This window comes from Martes martes, assembly GCF_963455335.1.
Source record: "Martes martes genome assembly, chromosome: 16".
Classification (NCBI taxonomy): domain Eukaryota; kingdom Metazoa; phylum Chordata; class Mammalia; order Carnivora; family Mustelidae; genus Martes; species Martes martes.
Genome location: NC_137904.1, coordinates 22,603,783 through 22,621,925, shown reverse-complemented (window position 1 = coordinate 22,621,925; position 18,143 = coordinate 22,603,783). Strand labels below are relative to the sequence as shown.

General features: G+C 34.9%; 1 protein-coding gene across 1 annotated transcript in view; it reads left to right on the top strand.

Moving 5' to 3' along the window:
* TAOK1 (TAO kinase 1) overlaps positions 1–18,143 on the top strand; it is a 153,357-nt gene that overhangs the window by 50,265 nt on the left and 84,949 nt on the right. The window contains 1 exon segment of the mRNA XM_080825304.1: positions 8,742–8,963. Coding sequence (XP_080681430.1) covers positions 8,832–8,963 — 132 coding nt within the window. The 5' untranslated portion in view covers positions 8,742–8,831.

Below are 18,143 nucleotides of genomic sequence, written 5' to 3'. Positions count from 1 at the left end.
TTGTCAGATATTTGACTTTGTTTTACAAATGTGCAACAGTTACTTGATTCTGAAAATCATAATTTGATCTCAGTTTTTAAAATAAATTATACTGGATTTTTTATTCTAGTTTCATTGGGCTTTCTTATATAAATGTTTCGGGATTGAACAAAATGGTACCAATCATAAAAATTGTTTATGTCTTTTATATTCAACCCTAAATAACCTAGTAAATGATAAGCTTCTTTGGTCTGTTTTTTGTGGAACCAGAAACAAAGATGATCTCATTTGCTCTTTATAGGATTGTTACTTTCATTTTACAGATCTCTTTTAGTAAGAAGAATATAAAGTTACTGTAGTGATATTTTTACCCTACTAAGAGATTAGATATTTTAAAAATGTAACCTAACAGCCTGTTTGTTTTTTTAAAGAAGATTGCATGTATAGTCTCATAATATCTTTAAGAACTTACTATAAATATATCTTTTAAACCTGACTTGCAGTTTATCTAGCTGTATTAGTCCTGTATGTTGGGTATTCATGTACCTAGTACTCATTTTTAGACTACTGGAGAAATTATGGAGTTTTATGATTAGGGTTGCTGTGAAAGCTCCTCTGTGCCGTTCCTTTTCCTGTATTCATGGCAGATTTTTTTATTTTTTTATTTTATTTTATTTTATTTTTTTTTTTTTAAATTTTTTATTTATTTGTTAGAGAGAGAGCGAGCGAGCACAGGCAGACAGAGTGGCAGGCAGAGGCAGAGGGAGAAGCAGGCTCCCCGCGGAGCAAGGAGCCCGATGTGGGACTCGATCCCAGGACGCCGGGATCATGACCTGAGCCGAAGGCAGCTGCCCAACCAACTGAGCCACCCAGGCGTCCCCATGGCAGATTTTTTTAATGGCCAAGACTCAAATGCAAGTGCCTTAGTCAGTTTTAACATTGATGACTCTGTTGTAGCAATATTCTGAATGGGGGCAGGGCAGCCAAGATGGTGCTAAGTTTTATTTTATTTTATTTTTTTAAGATTATTTATTTATTTATTTATTTGACACAGAGAGAGAAAAAGAGAGAGAGATCACAAGTAGGCAGAGCGGTAGGCAGAGGGGGAGGGGGAAGCAGACTCCCTGACGAGCAGAGAGCCTGATGTGGGGCTCGATCCCAGGACCCCAAGATCATGACCTGAGCCAAAGGCAGAGGCTTAACCCACTGAACCACCCAGGTGCCCCATAAGTTTTAAAATAAAGTACTTTAGGGGCGCCTGGGTGGCTCAGTGGGTTAAGCCTCTGCCTTCAGCTCAGGTCATGATCTTGGGGTCCTGGGATCAAGCCCCACATCGGGCTCTCTGCTTGGTGGGGAGTCTGCTTCCCCCTCTCTCTGCCAGCCTCTCTGTCTACCTGTGATCTCTGTCTGTCGAATAAATAAATAAAATAAAAAAAAATAAAGTACTTTACTTTTGGGAATTTGAAGACGTACCGAGAAGCAGTTATGCAATGGATACCAAAAACTCTAGCCTAACAGTGTAATGGAATGTTTCAGGAGTTTCTAACATTGTTGTTCTCTTACTTGTATTCATTTGATTTTTCATTTTTTCTGTCTTCTCACAGCCCAAAGAATGTGTGCAAATGGTGGATATTTTTTCTTTATCTTTTTTTCTGGTTGTGGAAGTTGAACATGTGATTATCTTTGGAATTTTGGAACATAAGGAGAGTATAGACTTTGAATGTTGTCCATAATACAGGCTGTAACTACCTAAATATAATCTATACCACTTTGTTGTATTGCCTTCTTTGTGGAAACTACAGTATGTATAATTTTTGTTTTCATTCTTTTTATTATAAGATCAGACAGATCCAGAAATTTGGCAAACATATAGCTTAATGAATTATAAATAAAATTACATTGTAATCTAAAGCAAGAAATGGAACTTTGCTAGCCATTCTAGATGTTCTTTCTTATGTCTCAGCCTAATCACAGCCCCTTCTTTTTCCTAAAGTAACTACTATCCTGACATTTTTGCAGTAAAAACTAATGGGAGTTTCTTTATAGTTTCATCATCTAAGTGTGCATTTCTGTACCCCATTATTGAGTTTCGAGAGTTCTTTATGGATTTCAGATACAAATGCTTTTTCAGATACAGGATTTGAAAAATTTTTAGCAGCCTTTGGCTTGACTTTCATTCTTTTAAAGGTGTCATTTCATTTGCGAGAGTAAAGGTTTTTAATTTTGGTGAAGTCCCTATCAGTTTTGCCCTTTTTATGTATTACACTTTTGGTGTTTTATCTAGGAACTCTTTGATTAAAGTTGCAATGATTTTTCTCCTGTGTCGTTTTCTAAATGTTGTGTGTTATGTGTTAACTTTTTGCATTGAGATAAATGGGCCATTTTGAGTTAATTTTTCTTTAAGGTATGAGGCAAAGTTCATTTTTATGCATATGGATGTCTAATTATTGTGGTGCCATTTTCAAAAGAGATCTTTTCTATATTATACCTTTGTCAAAAATCAATTGACCATATTTGTGAGGGTCTGTTTCTGAACTTCTGTTTTGTTTCATTGGACTGTGTGTCTATCTTTTCATCATTACTACACCATCTTGATTATTGTAGCTTTGTGTTAGGTTTTGAAATCTGTTAGTGTGAGTCCCTCAACTCTATACTGCTTTTTAAAAATTGTTTTGACTAATTTGGTTCTTTGCCTTTTCATGTACATTTTAGAATCCCTTTGTTGATATCTACAGGAAAAAATGTTCTGTTGAATTTTGCCTGACGTTGTATTGAATCTATGAATCAACGAACGAATTTTTGGACCAATTTGGGTAGGAATGACCTTATAACAGTATTGAATCATTTAGTCCATTAACATAGTACATCTCTCCATTTAATTTTTTTCCCTTTCTTTCTCTTTTCTTTTTTTAAGTAAGCTCTATGCCCAGGATGGGGCTTTGACTCATGACCCTGAGATCAAAAGTTCCACGCTCTGAGCCAGCCAGGCGCTGCATTTATTGTTCTTACTATATAAATTCTATCCAAATATTTTTAGACATATCTAAATATTTTTCTTCTTTCACTTTTTTTTTAAGATTTTATTTATTTATTTGACAAAGATCACAAGTAAGAGAGAGGCAGATAGAGCGAAAGAGAGGGAAGCAGGCTCCCTGCCGAGCAGAGAGTGCTATGTAGGGCTCGATCCCAGGATCCAGGGATCATGACCTGAGCTAAAGACAGAGGCTTTAACCCACTGAGCCACCCAGGCGCCCCTTCTTTTACTGTTTTTATATTCCTTGGGATTTTTCATGCGCGCAGTAATGTCAGCAACTAGAGAGTTTTTTTTCTTTGTTTCTATTATGTATCTTTTTCTTTTCTTTATGGCATGGACTGAACTTCTAGTGTGATGTTAGAGAGGAATGATTAGAATAGACATCCTTACTTAGTTTCTAATCATTAGGGGAAATCTTTTAGCCTTTAATCGTTATGATGTTAGCTGTAGGTTTTTTTGTAGATACCCTTAGTGAGATTAATGATGTCCCCCCCCCTTTTTTTTTTAAAGATTTTACTTATTTATTTGTGAGAGAGAGAGAGAGAGAAGGAGGGAGAGCACACACAGCAGGGGGAGCAGCAGGCAGAGAGAAGAAGGCTCCCTGCTAACCAAGGAGCCCAATCAGAGACTTGATCCCAGGACCCCAGGATCATGACCTGAGCTGAAGGTAGACGCTTAACCAAAGGAGCCACCAAGGCATCCCAGTGATGTTCCCTTCTAATACTAGTTTTTTTTTTTTTAAACATTTTTATTATAAATGGATGTTGGATTTGTCAAAGTCCTTTTCTGCTTCTGTTGATATGATTGTGTGTTTCTTTTTTCTTCAGTCTGTTTAGAATGGTGAATTAAATTCAGGAACTCAGAGCTATTCTTTCTTTCAGTGTTCTAAGAGTATGTAGTAATATTTCCCCTTTGAATTCTGTTTTTGCTCATTTGTGTCTATTCTTGTTTTCCTTGATTAGTTTGGCAGAGATCTTTCAGTTTTGTTGAGTTTTTTTTATTACCCAAAGGAACCATCTCTTGGTTTTACTGATTTTTCTATATTGGCTTTTTGTTTTCTAATTTCATTGATTTCTAGTCTGTTTCTTTAATACTTCCTTTCTTATATTTATTTTTTGGGTTTTTAAAAAAAGATTTATTCATTTATTTATTTTAGAGAGGTGGGGAGAGACAGAGGGCTAGAGAATCTCAAGCAGACTCTCAACTGAGCATGGAGCCCCACACAGGGTTTCACCCTGAGATCACTACCTGAGCCGAAACCAAGAGCCTGTTGCTTAATCAACTGCACCACTCAGGTGCCCCTTTGTTTGGTTTTATTTGCTTTTCTCTTACTAGATTTTTTTTTTTTTTTTTAAATGTAAGCTACATGCCCAGTGTGGAGCCCAGTGCAGGGCTTGAACTCACAACCCTGAGATCAAGGTCTGAACTGAGATCAAGAGAATTGGACACTTAACTGACTGAGCCATCCGGGTGCCCCTCTCTAGATTCTTAAGATAGAGGCGTAGATTATTTGAAATCTTTTTTTCCCCCCTAATATAGATTTAGTGCCTTAAATTTCTATGTATGCACTGTATTAGTTGTATCCTGCAAATTTTATGTTGTATTTTTACTTTCATTCAATTTGTTGTTTTTTTTTTTTTAAGATTGATTTTATTTATTTGACAGAGATCACAAGTAGGCAGAGAGGCAGGCAGAGAGAGAGAGAGAGGAGGAAGCAGGCTCCCTGCCCAGCAGAGAGTGCGATGTGGGGCTTGATCCCAGGACCTTGGGATCATGACCTGAGCTGAAGGCAGAGGCTTTAACCTACTGAGCCACCCAGGAACCCCTCCCCAGTAATTTATATTACCTGTTTATGGAGTGCTGACATATATCCTTTGGCCATTTATTTATATGTTGGTGGATTAGCTACTTCCTGAATGATTTGAATGATAACTATATATTTGAGAAATGTTAATCCTTAATTGTGTTTGCTCTGGAAGTTTCAGTTTTTGTGTGACTCAGCTTTTTTTTTTGACATACAAAATTATAAAATGCATAAATCTTTTGTGAATTTTAAAAAGTGCAGATAGCCTTTTGGTTGTTCTCCCTAGTCAGAATAAGTATTCTAGTTCTAAAAATGTTCTATCTTAATTTTTCTCAAATTTGAAGTACAATGTAAAGTAAATTTCTTAAAATTACAAAAACAGTAGCTATAAAAATTCAGAGAATACAAATGTGTAGACTAACAAGTAATGGTTTTCATGGCTCTACTTTATCACAGAAAATATTAACAATTTAGTACATATCCTTCTATACCTTGTTCATAAATTTGCACTATATAGAGTGCACATACAAGAGAGCATATATGGTACTTAGATTTTTTTAAAAAGAACTTTATTTATTTGACACAGAGAGAGAGAGGGAACAAGCAGGGAGAGCCCCAGGCAGAGGCAGGGGGAGGAGAGGGAGAAGCAGGCTCCTCCCTGAGCAAGGAGCCAGACATGGGGTCTATCCCAGGATCCTGGGATCATGACCTCAGCCGAAGGCAGACACTTAACCTAAGCCACCCAGGCACCGCTGGTACTTAAATTTTATATATGTGTATATGGTACTTAGATTTAAGCCATTTATTTTTTTTTAAAGATTTTTATTTATTTATTTGACAGATAGAGATCACAAGTAGGCAGAGAGGCACAGAGAGAGAGAGAGAGAGGGAGGAGGAAGCAGGCTCCCCACCAGGCAGAGAGCCTGATATGGGACTCGATCCCAGGACCCTGGGATCATGACCTGAGCCAAAGGCAGAGGCTTTAACCTACTGAGCCACCCAGGCGCCCCTAAGCCATTTAAGTTTTTAAAGTTAGTTTCATTGAAGTATACTTTGTGTATAGTGAAATGTATCCATTTTACGTGTTCAATTGTAGTTTTATGACCCAGTTACATAATATAATACTTGATACAAGTGTATATACTTATATAATTCACTACCTCAAGATATAGAACTTTCTATCATTTCTAGAAGCTCCTTTGGGCCCCTTTGTCCCTCATACCTGCACCAAGTATCCATGCATCTATTACTTTAGACTAGTTTTGCCTGTTTGAGAATTTATCAGGCAAATCATAAAGTGTATACTCTTGTTTCTGGCTTCTTCTGCTGAGTGAGCATAATGCTTTTGATACTCATTACTCATTTGTGTTCCTATGTGTATCAGTAGTTTATTCGTTTTTATTGCAGTGAATAGTATTTTGTTGTGTGAGTATAACACAATTCTATTATACATTTATTTGTTGATAGACATTTGTATTATTCGTAGTTTTGGACTACTATGAATAAAGCTACTATGTGTGAGTTTTTGTGTGCCTGTATTTTCTTTTCTTCGAATAAATGACAACTAGTTTAGGAATTGCTCCTTCAAATAGTGAATGTTTATTTTTCTTGATAAGCATCTGCTAAACAGTTCTCCAAAATGGTTGTACCATTTTATATTCCCACGTAATGATTTCCAGTTCCTGACCTTATGCATTTATCATTTCTTACATTTTCTATAAGTATCTTTGGTATCGATTCCTTAAAGTAGTATTATTGTGTGAAATGGTAAGTGCGTATATATATGTATTTGCTAGACTTTTCTCCATAGGGTTTGTACTGTTTTTTCATTACTGCTATTAATGGATGAGTATATGTATATTTCCCTTCACTCCACCATCAGCATGTGGTGAATTTTTGCCTTTCTGATAGGTATAAAATGAAATCTTAGTATAGTTTTAATTTGTATTTCTCTTACTTGGTGTGGTTAGATTTAAGCAATTTAATTTTTTTTTAAGCTTTTATTCATTTATTTGAGAGAGAGAGAGAGAGAGTGAGTGAGAGAGAGAGAGAGCACAAGCCGGGGTAGGGGGAGTGGGGAGGCAGAGGGAGAAGCAGACTCCCCACTGAGCAGGGAGCCTGACATGGGGCTAGATCCCAGGAACCTGAGATCATGACCCCAGCTGAAGGCAGATGCCTAACCAACTATGCCACCCAGGCACCCCTAAGCAATTTAATCTTTTGAAGTCATTAATTTAATTGAAGTGTAACTTTTTTTTCTGTGAACTATGCATATCTCCTGTATTTATTCTTTGCTATTTTCAGGAACTTTTCAGATATTAAGGGTATCTGTTTTTTTTTTTTTTAACTTTTTACATATTAGGGATATTAACCCTTTGTAAACATAAGTTTTGAGCTTTTCCCCCAAGTTTATCTTGTCTTTTTGTTTGGAGTATCCTTTTCCATGGCCCCTCATTCCAAATTTTCTTTTTTGTATTGTTAAATATATATCAGTCTTTGTTATTGTTGTTTTGGATTTGGATCATAGGAAAGTTTCCTCAATCCCTGATTATGGAGGAACTTACTTACTTCTAGTACTTATGTATAGTTTCATTTTTAATAATTTTATTCAAGTAATTTCTGCACCTAGTGAGGGGCTCAAGCTTATGACCCCAAGATCGAGTCATGTTCTTCTTACTGAGCCAACCAGATGCCCGAGTTTCATTTTTTATGTTTGTATTTCTGACCCATATGTAATTCAGGTGTTCAGTTTAAGGAACAGGTCTCAAATTCATTTTTTCCTCATTTATTTGGTATGTTTCTTAAGCCACTTAGCATGGATTATAATTTTTATATATTTTTTCTGAATGGGTTCTCAATTTTCTCAACATTTATTTCTTCTCCTTTTGTATGCTAAATTCCAAGATACACATACACGGGTTTGTTTCTGGACTGTCTTTTAGATTATGGATTTGCTTGTCCTATTTTTAGTATTCTAAATGATGCTATAGTTACTTTTTGGTTTTTGGTAAAGTTAATGTTCAGTTTCCTCATTATTTCTTCTCAGATTTTTCTGGAGGATGCTATCCCATTCTATGAAATAGGTTATTTTCAGTGTACAGATTAGGAAAATGAGGATACCCATGCTCACAGTTTGTAAATAGTGTTGCCAGGATTCATGTCCAGGCTGTGTCATTCCAGAACCCAAGTTCTGAAGCCTGTCAGTTATGACAGATAATTTTAAAATTGAGTAATCAGATATAAAGGAACTGATAACAACACCAGGGAATTTAGTGGTTATTTGTGGTATCTACTTATGATGCAGATTTGACAAAGGCCGTACTTTTTAATGTGAATCAGGTTTATGGGGCAACAGTTATCTGTGTGAAATTCATTACTTTGTCCCATTGTAGTTTTCTTTGGAATGTCTGTTAGAGTTGATTAACACTGGCAAATGGTATCTGAAAGGAAAAGAAATAACTGACTAAATTAAATCTTTTGTGTATTTTCTTACGTTTGAATAACATTAATAGATGGGAATCTTCCTGGTGTTAGAGACATAGTATTGGCACAGCTTAAGTTGTTGTGCATGTTTTTGATAGCTTATGTGTTATCTCTTCCGATGGGTGCACTGCATCTGGATTAGATAACTAAGTACAGATTCAGAAAGGCTTCTAAGACATAAGATTTGTTTAATTTTTAAAAGTATATATATAGTATATATTTACATACTATGGATATTAAGAATCTGGGTTTTCTTAAAGTACCACAAGTAATTGTGATCATGAACCAGGTGGAGGAACTAGTAGACCACATTTTCTTCTCAGTGAAAAATCGATGCCTGAGATAATTTTGTATATGCTATCAGAAAATGATCTTGTACTAATTATTCTTAGCAGCTTTTGCTTTTCCTGACTTTTTTTTTTTCTTCTTTTTCTGCAATAGTTCATGCCAACGTGGCTTCATTCATACAGATGAACCAAGGATTGGGATAGCAGTATAAAATTAGAACCAGAGAACTGATTGCCCAGCAGGATGCCATCAACTAACCGAGCGGGCAGCCTGAAGGACCCTGAAATTGCAGAGCTCTTCTTCAAAGAAGATCCAGAGAAGCTCTTCACAGATCTCAGAGAAATTGGCCATGGAAGCTTTGGAGCAGTGTATTTTGTAAGTGTTAAAGGCTTATATCAGTGACCAGTATTTACTTAATATCTAGTCCCAGCAGGGTAAAAAAAAATAATATAAAGAAACATAGCCCATTTTATAATTACTTGCATAGATAAATGTGTATAATATGAAAGTAGGTAGTTGTATTTATTGAACTTTTTGGATTATTGAAAAAAATGGGGAAATTTTATTTTGCTTTAACTTACATGTGGTTTAGCATTTTAGCACAGTAGTTTGAGGTGTCTAATGACTTGCATTACTATAGAATTAAATGTTGCAGAACACCGACTTCTGTAAAGTCTCATACAGTCAGTTTTAGTGCTTGTGGAAATCTAGAATTATCTTTTGACAGAAGGTTATGTACCAAAGTCTTTTTCTCTTGTGTATGTATATGCATGTGTTGTGCCAAAATAATCATCAAATTTGCCATTTTAACCATTTTTAACTATACAGTTTGTGATGTTAATTACACTCACAATGTTGTACAACCATTACCATTATTTCTAAAACTTTTTCATCACCCCAATAGAAGCTCTGTATTTATTAGCAACAACTCCTCCTTCTCCCTCTACCTAACCTCTGATCTACTTTTTTCTATGAATTTGCCTATTCTAGATATTTCATATGAATGAAATGAAATCATACAATATTTGTACTTTTGTGTATAGCTTATATCACTTAGTATAATGTATAGCATAATACTTTACCGGTCAACCATGTTGTAGCATGTATCAGTACTTCATTCCTTTTTATAGCTGAATAATACCCCATTTTATGAATATACTGTGGTTTGCTTATCCATTCATTTGTTGATGGACACTAGATCATGTCCACCTTTTGGCTGTTGTGAATAAATGCTATAATGAACACTGGTGTACAAATACTCGTTTGAGTCACTGTTTTCAAATTTGGGTACATATCTAGGAGTGAAAATACTAGATCACACGGTAATTTTATGTTTAACTTTTTGATAAACTGCCAGACTGCACCATTATACGTTTCCATTCTCACTAGCAGTTTCCATTCCCACTAGCAGTTTACCAGAGTTCTAGTTACTCCATGTCCTTGCAAATGCCTCTTATTTTTGTTATTTTGATTATAGCTATCCTACTTGGTGAGAAGTAGTATCTTGATGTTTTGATTTGTGTTTCCCTATTGGCTAATAATGTTGAGCAGCTTTTCATGTGCTTATTGGCTATTTGTATATCTTCTTTGGAGAAATGCCTATTCAGATCCTTTGCCCATTTTAAAATTTGGGTTGTTTGTCTCCATGTTGAGTTGTAAAGGTTCATTATGTATTCTGAATATTAAATCCTTATTAGATGCACAATTTGCAAATATTTTCTCCCATTCTGTAGTTCGTCTTTTCACTTTTTTGATAATGTCCTTTGATGTACTGAAGTATTAAATTTGGATTAAGTCCAATTGGTCTATTTTTTGTCATTGTTATGTATGCTTTTGGTGTCATGTCTAAGAATCTAGTGTGAAATCCAAGGTCACGAAGATTTATCCGTATGTTTTCTCCTAAGAGTTTTATGGTCTTAGCTCTTGACTCATTTTGATTAATTTTTGTATATGTTGTGAGGTAAAGGTCCAACTTCATTCTTTTGTATGTGGAAATCCAGTTGTTCCAGTGCCCTCTATTAAAAAGACTATTCTTTCTCCATTGAATTGTCTTGATGTATTTGTGCAATGAATTGGTCATATTGTATAGGTTTACTTCTGAAAACTCTCAGTTCTTTTCCATTTGTCTGCATATCCATCTTTATGCTAGTATCATACTGTTTTGATTACTGTAGCTTTGTAGTAAGTTTGAGATCAGGGATAACTTTATTCTTTTTTAAGATAGTTGTTGCTATTATACTGAAGATAGTATTTGCTTTTTAAAGATAGTTTTTGCTCTTTCCCTTTGCAATTCCATATGAATTTGAGGATTGGCTTTTCCATTTCTGCTGTTGGAATTTTGTTAGGAATTGTTTAAATCTGTAGACAGTGCTTGGTAGTATTGGCATCTTACCAGTATTAAGCCTCACTATGAACGCAAATGTCCTTCTAAACATTTATTTAGGTCCTCATCTTCTTTAATTCTGTTCAGCAGTGTTTTATAGTTTTCAGTGTACAAGTATTATAATTCATTGCTTAAATTTAGTAATCAGTCTGTTATTCTTTTAGATGCTACTGTAAATGTAATTACTTTCTTAATTCCTTCTTTAGATTATTCATTGCTGGCATATAGAAACAGCTGATTTATGTGCATTGATTTTTTTTTTTTAATCCTACAATTTTGCTAATTTTCTTAGCTCTAGTATCTTTCATGTGGATACTTTGGAATTCTGTATAAGATCATGGCACTTACAAGTAAAAATTGTTTTACTTCTTCCTTTCCAATTTGGATGCTTTTTATTTGTTTTTCTTATCTGTTTGCTCTAATTAGAACTTTGATGGCGGTGATGAAAGTGAGCATCCTTGTTCCTGATTTTAGGGAGAAAGCGTTTTTCAGTTTTCATCATTGAGGATGATATTAGCTGTGGGGTTTTCTTAAATGCCCTTTATCATATTGAGGAAGTTCCTTCTGTTTCTAGTTTTTTGTTTTCTGTTTTTTTTTAATGAAAGGTTGTTGCACTCTGTTATATATCTTTTTTTTTTTTAATTTTTTTAAAGATTTTATTTATTTGACAGACAGAGATCACAAGTAGTCAGAGAGAGGAGGAAGCAGGCTCCCCGCTGATCAGAGACACCCCCCCCCAGCCCCATGTGGGGCTTGATCCCAGGACCCTGGGATCATGACCTGAGCTGAAGGCAGAGGCTTTAACCCACTGAGCCACCCAGGTGCCCCTGTTATATATCTTTTTGATATCAATTAAGATGATGATATGGATTTTCTCCTTTGTTCTGCTAATGTAGTATATTACATTACTGATTTTGTTACATTGAACTGCTCGTGCATTTCTGGAATACCACTTTGTCATGGTTTATAATTTAATATGCTGTTGGATTTGGTTTGATAGTACTTTGAGGATTTTTACATCTGTGTTCATAAGAGACACTGTAATTTTCTTGTGATTTTATTGGTCTGGTATTGGTGTCAGGCTAATACTGGCCTCATTGAGTTAGGAAGTGTTCTCTTTTAGTTTTTGGAAGAGTTGGGGAAGAATTAGTGTTCATTCTTTAACTGGTAGAATTCACAGGGAAGGCATCTGGTTATGGACTTTGTTTTTGATTACTTTTTCAGTGTTTACTTGTTAAATGTCTGTTGCTATTTTTTATTTTCTTATTTGTGGGTTCTAGGAATTTGTTTCATCTAGGTTATCTAATTTATTGGTATACAGTTGTAAATAGTATTCTCACATATAACTTTTTATTTCTGCAGATTGGTTGTACTGCTCCTGCTCATTCCTGGTTTTAGTTTTGGCTCTTCTGTCATTACTTTTTTATTGTTGTAACTAAGTCTGTTTTCTCTTCAATTTTAACTGTAATTCTGGTTTGAGATTTTCAGTAAAAGATCCTTAGTAAACTTTGCCTGTTCATATAAAGATATATTATATCACCTTTAACTGAAAAATGAAAAGCATACAGAAACCATTACTTATAATTATTTTCCCTTCAGATAGCCATTGATACTATTTCATCTATATCTTTTCAGCCTTTCAGTAACGTACATAGATCTAGGATGACTGTTATCTCAACTTAGCCAAGACTCCCGGTGTTAGTGGAGAAAGTCCCATGTCCTAGAAACCCCATAGTCCAGGACAAAATGAAATAATTATTTATCCAACATATATTTGTAACATGTACTGTTTATATACTGTTCACTTGCCATTTAGGTTTTAAAATGAAAATGGTATCATTTGTTTTTTTTAAATTTTATAGTCCTTATTTTTCATATTAATAAGTATACATGTATAACAATTGTATCAGATTTTATATATCCATTCAATATATCATAATTTGCTTTTCATTCCACATGATTAGATAGTTAGGTTTTTCCAACCCTGCCCCCTTTTTTTGCTGTTAGAAATAATACTATAATTGAACATCATTATATTTCTTCTAAATAGATATGTTTGCTAGTTTGGAGGGGAAAAGAAGGAAAGGAGAATAAAGTAATGTGAGTAGCCTAGAAAATAATGAAGAATATTTAATAGGAGACTATTGAAGGGAGCCTTGGATTATCAATTATTAAAAAACTGTGACACAGTAGAGGCACCCAGTTGGTTCATTCAGTGGAGCATGCAACTCTTGATCTCAGGGTTGTGAGTTTGAGCCCCACATTGGTGTAGTGTTTATTTAAAATTAAAAAAAAAAAAAAACTACAACACAGTAATTAAAGCTGTATGGTATTAGTGCCTAAGTAGGCAAAGAGAAGAAACAGAATAGAACCAGAAGTGATACTAATTTAAAGAGGCTTTTGGGGGGATTTTGTTTGTTTTTGCTTTTCAAGAGAGAACAGAGCATGAATAGGAAGAGGCAGAGGGAGAAAGAGAGAGAGAATCTTAAGCAGTCCCCATGCTGAACATGGAGCCGGATGCAGAGCTTGATTTCACAACCCTGAGATTGTGACCTGAGCCAGAATCAAGTTGATTGCTTAACCAACTGGGCCACCCAGGCACCCCTGGGGGAAATATTTTATGGTGTGTATCTATTTGGCAGTTTCTTCTACAGGTGAAAGAAGACATCTTTTGGCATAAAACTTATTGAAGGGAGAAAGTAGGTTAATTTTTTTTCATTGTTTAAAAATACACTGCCATAAGTAAAATACATAGAGGTGCATGGGTGGTTCAGTCAGAAGAGCATGCAACTCTTTATCTGGGGGTCCTGGAGAGTTCAAGCTCTACGTTGGATATGGAGATTACTTAAGTAAAAAATAAAAACTTAAAAAATATACTTCCTGTTGAGAAGTGAAGTTGTAATACTTTATAAACCTGAACAGTTTCATCTTAAGGAAATTGAGATGAAGATTTTAAATTAAGTAGAGATATTTATTTTAAAAAGATTTTATTTATTTTTAGAGAGAGAGAGAGCTCATGTGAGAGAGCACGATCTGGGGATAGGGGCAGAAGGAGAAGGAGAAGTGGATTTGCAGCTGAGTAGGAGCCCAACACAGGGCTGGATCCCAGGACCCTGAGATCATGACCTGAGCCAAAGGTAGATGCTTAACCGACTGAGCCACCTAAGCACCTCAAATAGAGATAATTAAAAACATTTTAAAAAACGACTTTATTTTTCTAGAACAGTTTTAGTTAGGCTCACAGTAAAATTGAAAGGAAGGTACAGAGGGATTTCATATAATCCTTTCCCTCACACATGCATAACCTCCCCCATTATCAGTATCCTCCACCAGAATACAACTGATGAACCTACACTGGCATAACATAATCACCGTAACATTAGGGTTCACTTGATACTGTACATTCTATGGGTATAGTCAAATGTATGAGAAGTACCCATCATCATACAGAGTATTTTTGCTGCCTTGAAGAAAACCTCTGTTTGCAGGTTTTTGTGTGGATATATTTTTACCTCCTTTAAATAAATACCAAGGAGTGCCATTGCTGGATTTTATGGTAAAATATGTTTAATTTTGTAAGAAACCACCAAACTATCTTATAAAGGGACTCTATCATTTTGCATTCCCACCAAGACTGAATGAAGAGTTATTGTTGCTCCATATCCTCATCAGTGCCAAAGGGTACTGTCAGTGTTCCAGATTTTGGCCATTCTAATTGTGTCTAGTAGTACCTCATTGTTTTAATACCTATTTCCCTGTAATACATGATGTGAGCCATCTTTACATATGCTTATTTCCCATCTGTATATTTTCTTTGTTAAGGTGTCAGGGTGTTAGGCCCATTTGTAAATCAGGTTTTATGTTTCCTAATTGTTGAATTTTAAGAGTCCATTGGGTCCAGGGCTTTGCTTTATTAGGAAATTTTTGATTACTGATTCAATCTACTTGTAAGTAATACTATTCGGATTTTCTATTTCTTCATGGCTTGGTCTTGGTAGGTTTTTGTATTTTCAGAATTTACCCTTTTCATCTAATTTGTTGACATATAGTTGTTCGTAGTACTCTCTTAAAATTCTTTTTTTTTCCGTAGAATCAGTAGTAATGTCCCCTGTTAATTTCTGATTTTAGTATTCTTTTTTCCTTAGGCCATCTAACTTAAAGGTTCATCAATTTTATTGATCTTTTTGAAAAACCAACTTTTGATTTCATTGATTTTCCCTGTTATTTTTCTGTTCTCTGTTTTTTCTCTGCTTTAATCTTTATTTCCTTCCTTCTGCTACATTTAGGTTTAGTTTGTTCTTTTTCTAATTCCTTAAGTGGTTAAGTTAGGTTGTTAATTTGAGAATTTTTTTTAATGTAAGTCTTCATAGCTACAAATTTCTGAGCATTTTTTTTACTTGGCCCCATAAGTTTTGATATGTTGTATTTTTATCTTCATTCAACTCTAGGTATTCTAATTTCCCTTGTGATTTATTCTTTGATCCATTGTTGTTTAGAAATATGTTGTTTAATTTCCCCAACTTTGTGAATTTTCTAGTTTTTTGTTTTTGTTTTTGAGAAAGAGGCAGAGGGAGGGGGAGACGTGGGGCTCGATCTAACAACCCTGAGATCATGACCTGAGCTGAAATCAAGAGTCGGGTGGTTAACCGACTGAGCCACCTAGGCGCCCTTAGTTTTCCTTTTTTGTTATAAATTTTTAACTTTATTGCATTGAGATCAGAGAGGATTCTTTGTATGATATATGTCTTTTTAAATTTATTGAGACTTGATTTGTGACCTGACATATGTTAAGAAAGTGTCCCACGGACCCTTGAAAAGAATATGTATTCTTTTGTTGGGTAGAGTGTTCTGTATGTGTATATTAAATCTGGTTGGTTTATTGTGTTAAGTTCTCTATTTCCTTGAGTGTTCTGTTCTTTATGTGTATATTAAATCTAGTTGGTTTACTGTGTCAAGTTCTCTATTTCCTTGCTTATCTTCTGTCTGGTTGTTCTCTCCATTATTAGTGAAATATTAAAGTCTCCAACTATTATTGTAGAACTGTTAATATCTTTTCAGTTCTGTCAATTTTCACTTCATATATTTTAATGACCTGTTATTAGGTATTGTAAATGTTTATAATTGTTAAATCTTCTTGCTGTATTGAACTTTTATTAGTATATAATGTCTTTCTTTGTCTCATAACCTTTTTTGACTTAAGTCTTTTGATTTATAAATCTTTGTGAACTCAGTTTTTCATTTTTCTTAAGTATGGATGAAATTGTTGGGATCATAGGGCAGGTATATGTTGAGTTTTATGACCAATTCCCAGATTTTTCATTAAGAAGTAAGAATTTTACACTCCCATCAACAGTATATGGGAATTCTGTTTACTTCATATTCTCTCCAACATTAGGTGTTGACAGTCATTTTAATTTGAGTCATTCTGGTGGATGTGTAATAGTATTTCAGTAAGGTTTTAATGTATATTTCCCTGATGATTGGTGATAGTATGTTTTCATAGACTTAATGGTCATTCACATATCTTTGGGAAGTATTTGTTGAGATGTTTTGCACATTTCTTAAAAACTAGGTTGTTATTCTTTTTGGGTTTTATGAGTTCTTTGTAGGTCCTGGATACTTCTCAGTATTATGTGTTTTGTGAATATTTTCTTCCAGAATTGGAAAATTACATTTATTCTGTAGTTTGTTGGGTATAGTGATCAATGCATGTCAAGCTGAGAACATACACTGATTATATTCTTCAGATCTTTTGCATCCTTTCTAATTTCATTTTGTTTTTGGTGTGCATGTTCTATCAGCAACTCAGAGATGTGTTTTCAAATCTCTTCTGATTGTGCGTTTATCTGTTTTTCCTTTTATCGCTCTCTTACTTGATGCATTTCTAAGCTGTGTTATTAGGAATGTACAAATTTTGGATTATTCTATCTTCTTGTTGAATTGTCCCATTATCAGTACAAAATTTCACTCTTTATCTTTCATAGTATTTCTTGCTTTAAAATCTACTTTGACGTTAATTAGACATTTTTCTTTGGCGAATGCTTGCCCGCTCTTTCTTTTTCCATCTTTTTTCATTTACCATTTCTGGAACCTTGTATTTGAAGTGTTTCTTAGGGAGCCTTGGTGGTTTAGTTGGTTAAGTGTCCAGCTCTTGATTTTGGCTCAGGTCATGATCTCAGGGTTGTGAGATCGAGCCCTGCTTGAACCACTGGGTTAAGCACGGAGCCTGGTTAAGATTGTTTCCCCCTCTTTCTCTGCCCCCCCCAAATTAAAAAATATGAAATGTTTCTCATCTTCATTATCTTTTTCCCCCAGAATTTTTCCACCTTTATTGTGATGTGATTGATCATAATATTGTGTAAGTTTAAGGTGTCCAGTGTGTCAGTTTGATACATTTATATATTGCAAAATGATAACCACTATAATATCATTAACACCTCCTTCCTGTCACCTAATCATCATTTCCTTTTTATAGTGAGAACATTTAAGATCTACTCTCTTAGGAACTTTGAAGTGTATAATATGGTATTATTAGCTGTAATCACCATGCTGTACATTGAATTCCCAGAATTTGTTAATCTTATAACTGGAAGTTTATATCCTTTGACCAGTATCTTCCCATTTTCCCCCACTTCCCAACCCCTGGTAACCACTATTTTACTCTGTTTCTGAGTGCAACTTCTTTAGATTCTACATAAAAGTGACAATATACATTATTTTTCTTTGTCTTTTTAAGTTTATTTATTTATTTAAGTAGTCTCTGCACCCAACATGGGGCTTGAACTCACAACCCTGAGATCAAGAGTCCCATGCTAATCCGACTGATGCCCTGTATTTGGCTTTTTCTGTCTCACTTATTTTACTTAGCATAATGCCCTCAAGTTTCATCCAAGTTGTTGCATCCAAGTTGTTGGTTCTTCCTCATGGCTGAATTAATATACCGTGTTTTGTGTGTGTGTGTGTGTGTGTGTGTGTGTGTGTACACCACATTTTTTTTTTTTTTTTTTTTTTTTTTTTTAAAGATTTTATTTATTTACTTGACAGACAGATTACAAGTAGGCAGAGAGGCAGGTAGAGAGAGAAGGGAGGAAGCAGGCTCCCCGCTGAGCAGAGAGCCCGATGCGGGACTCGATCCCAGGACGCTGGGATCATGACCTGAGCCGAAGGCAGCG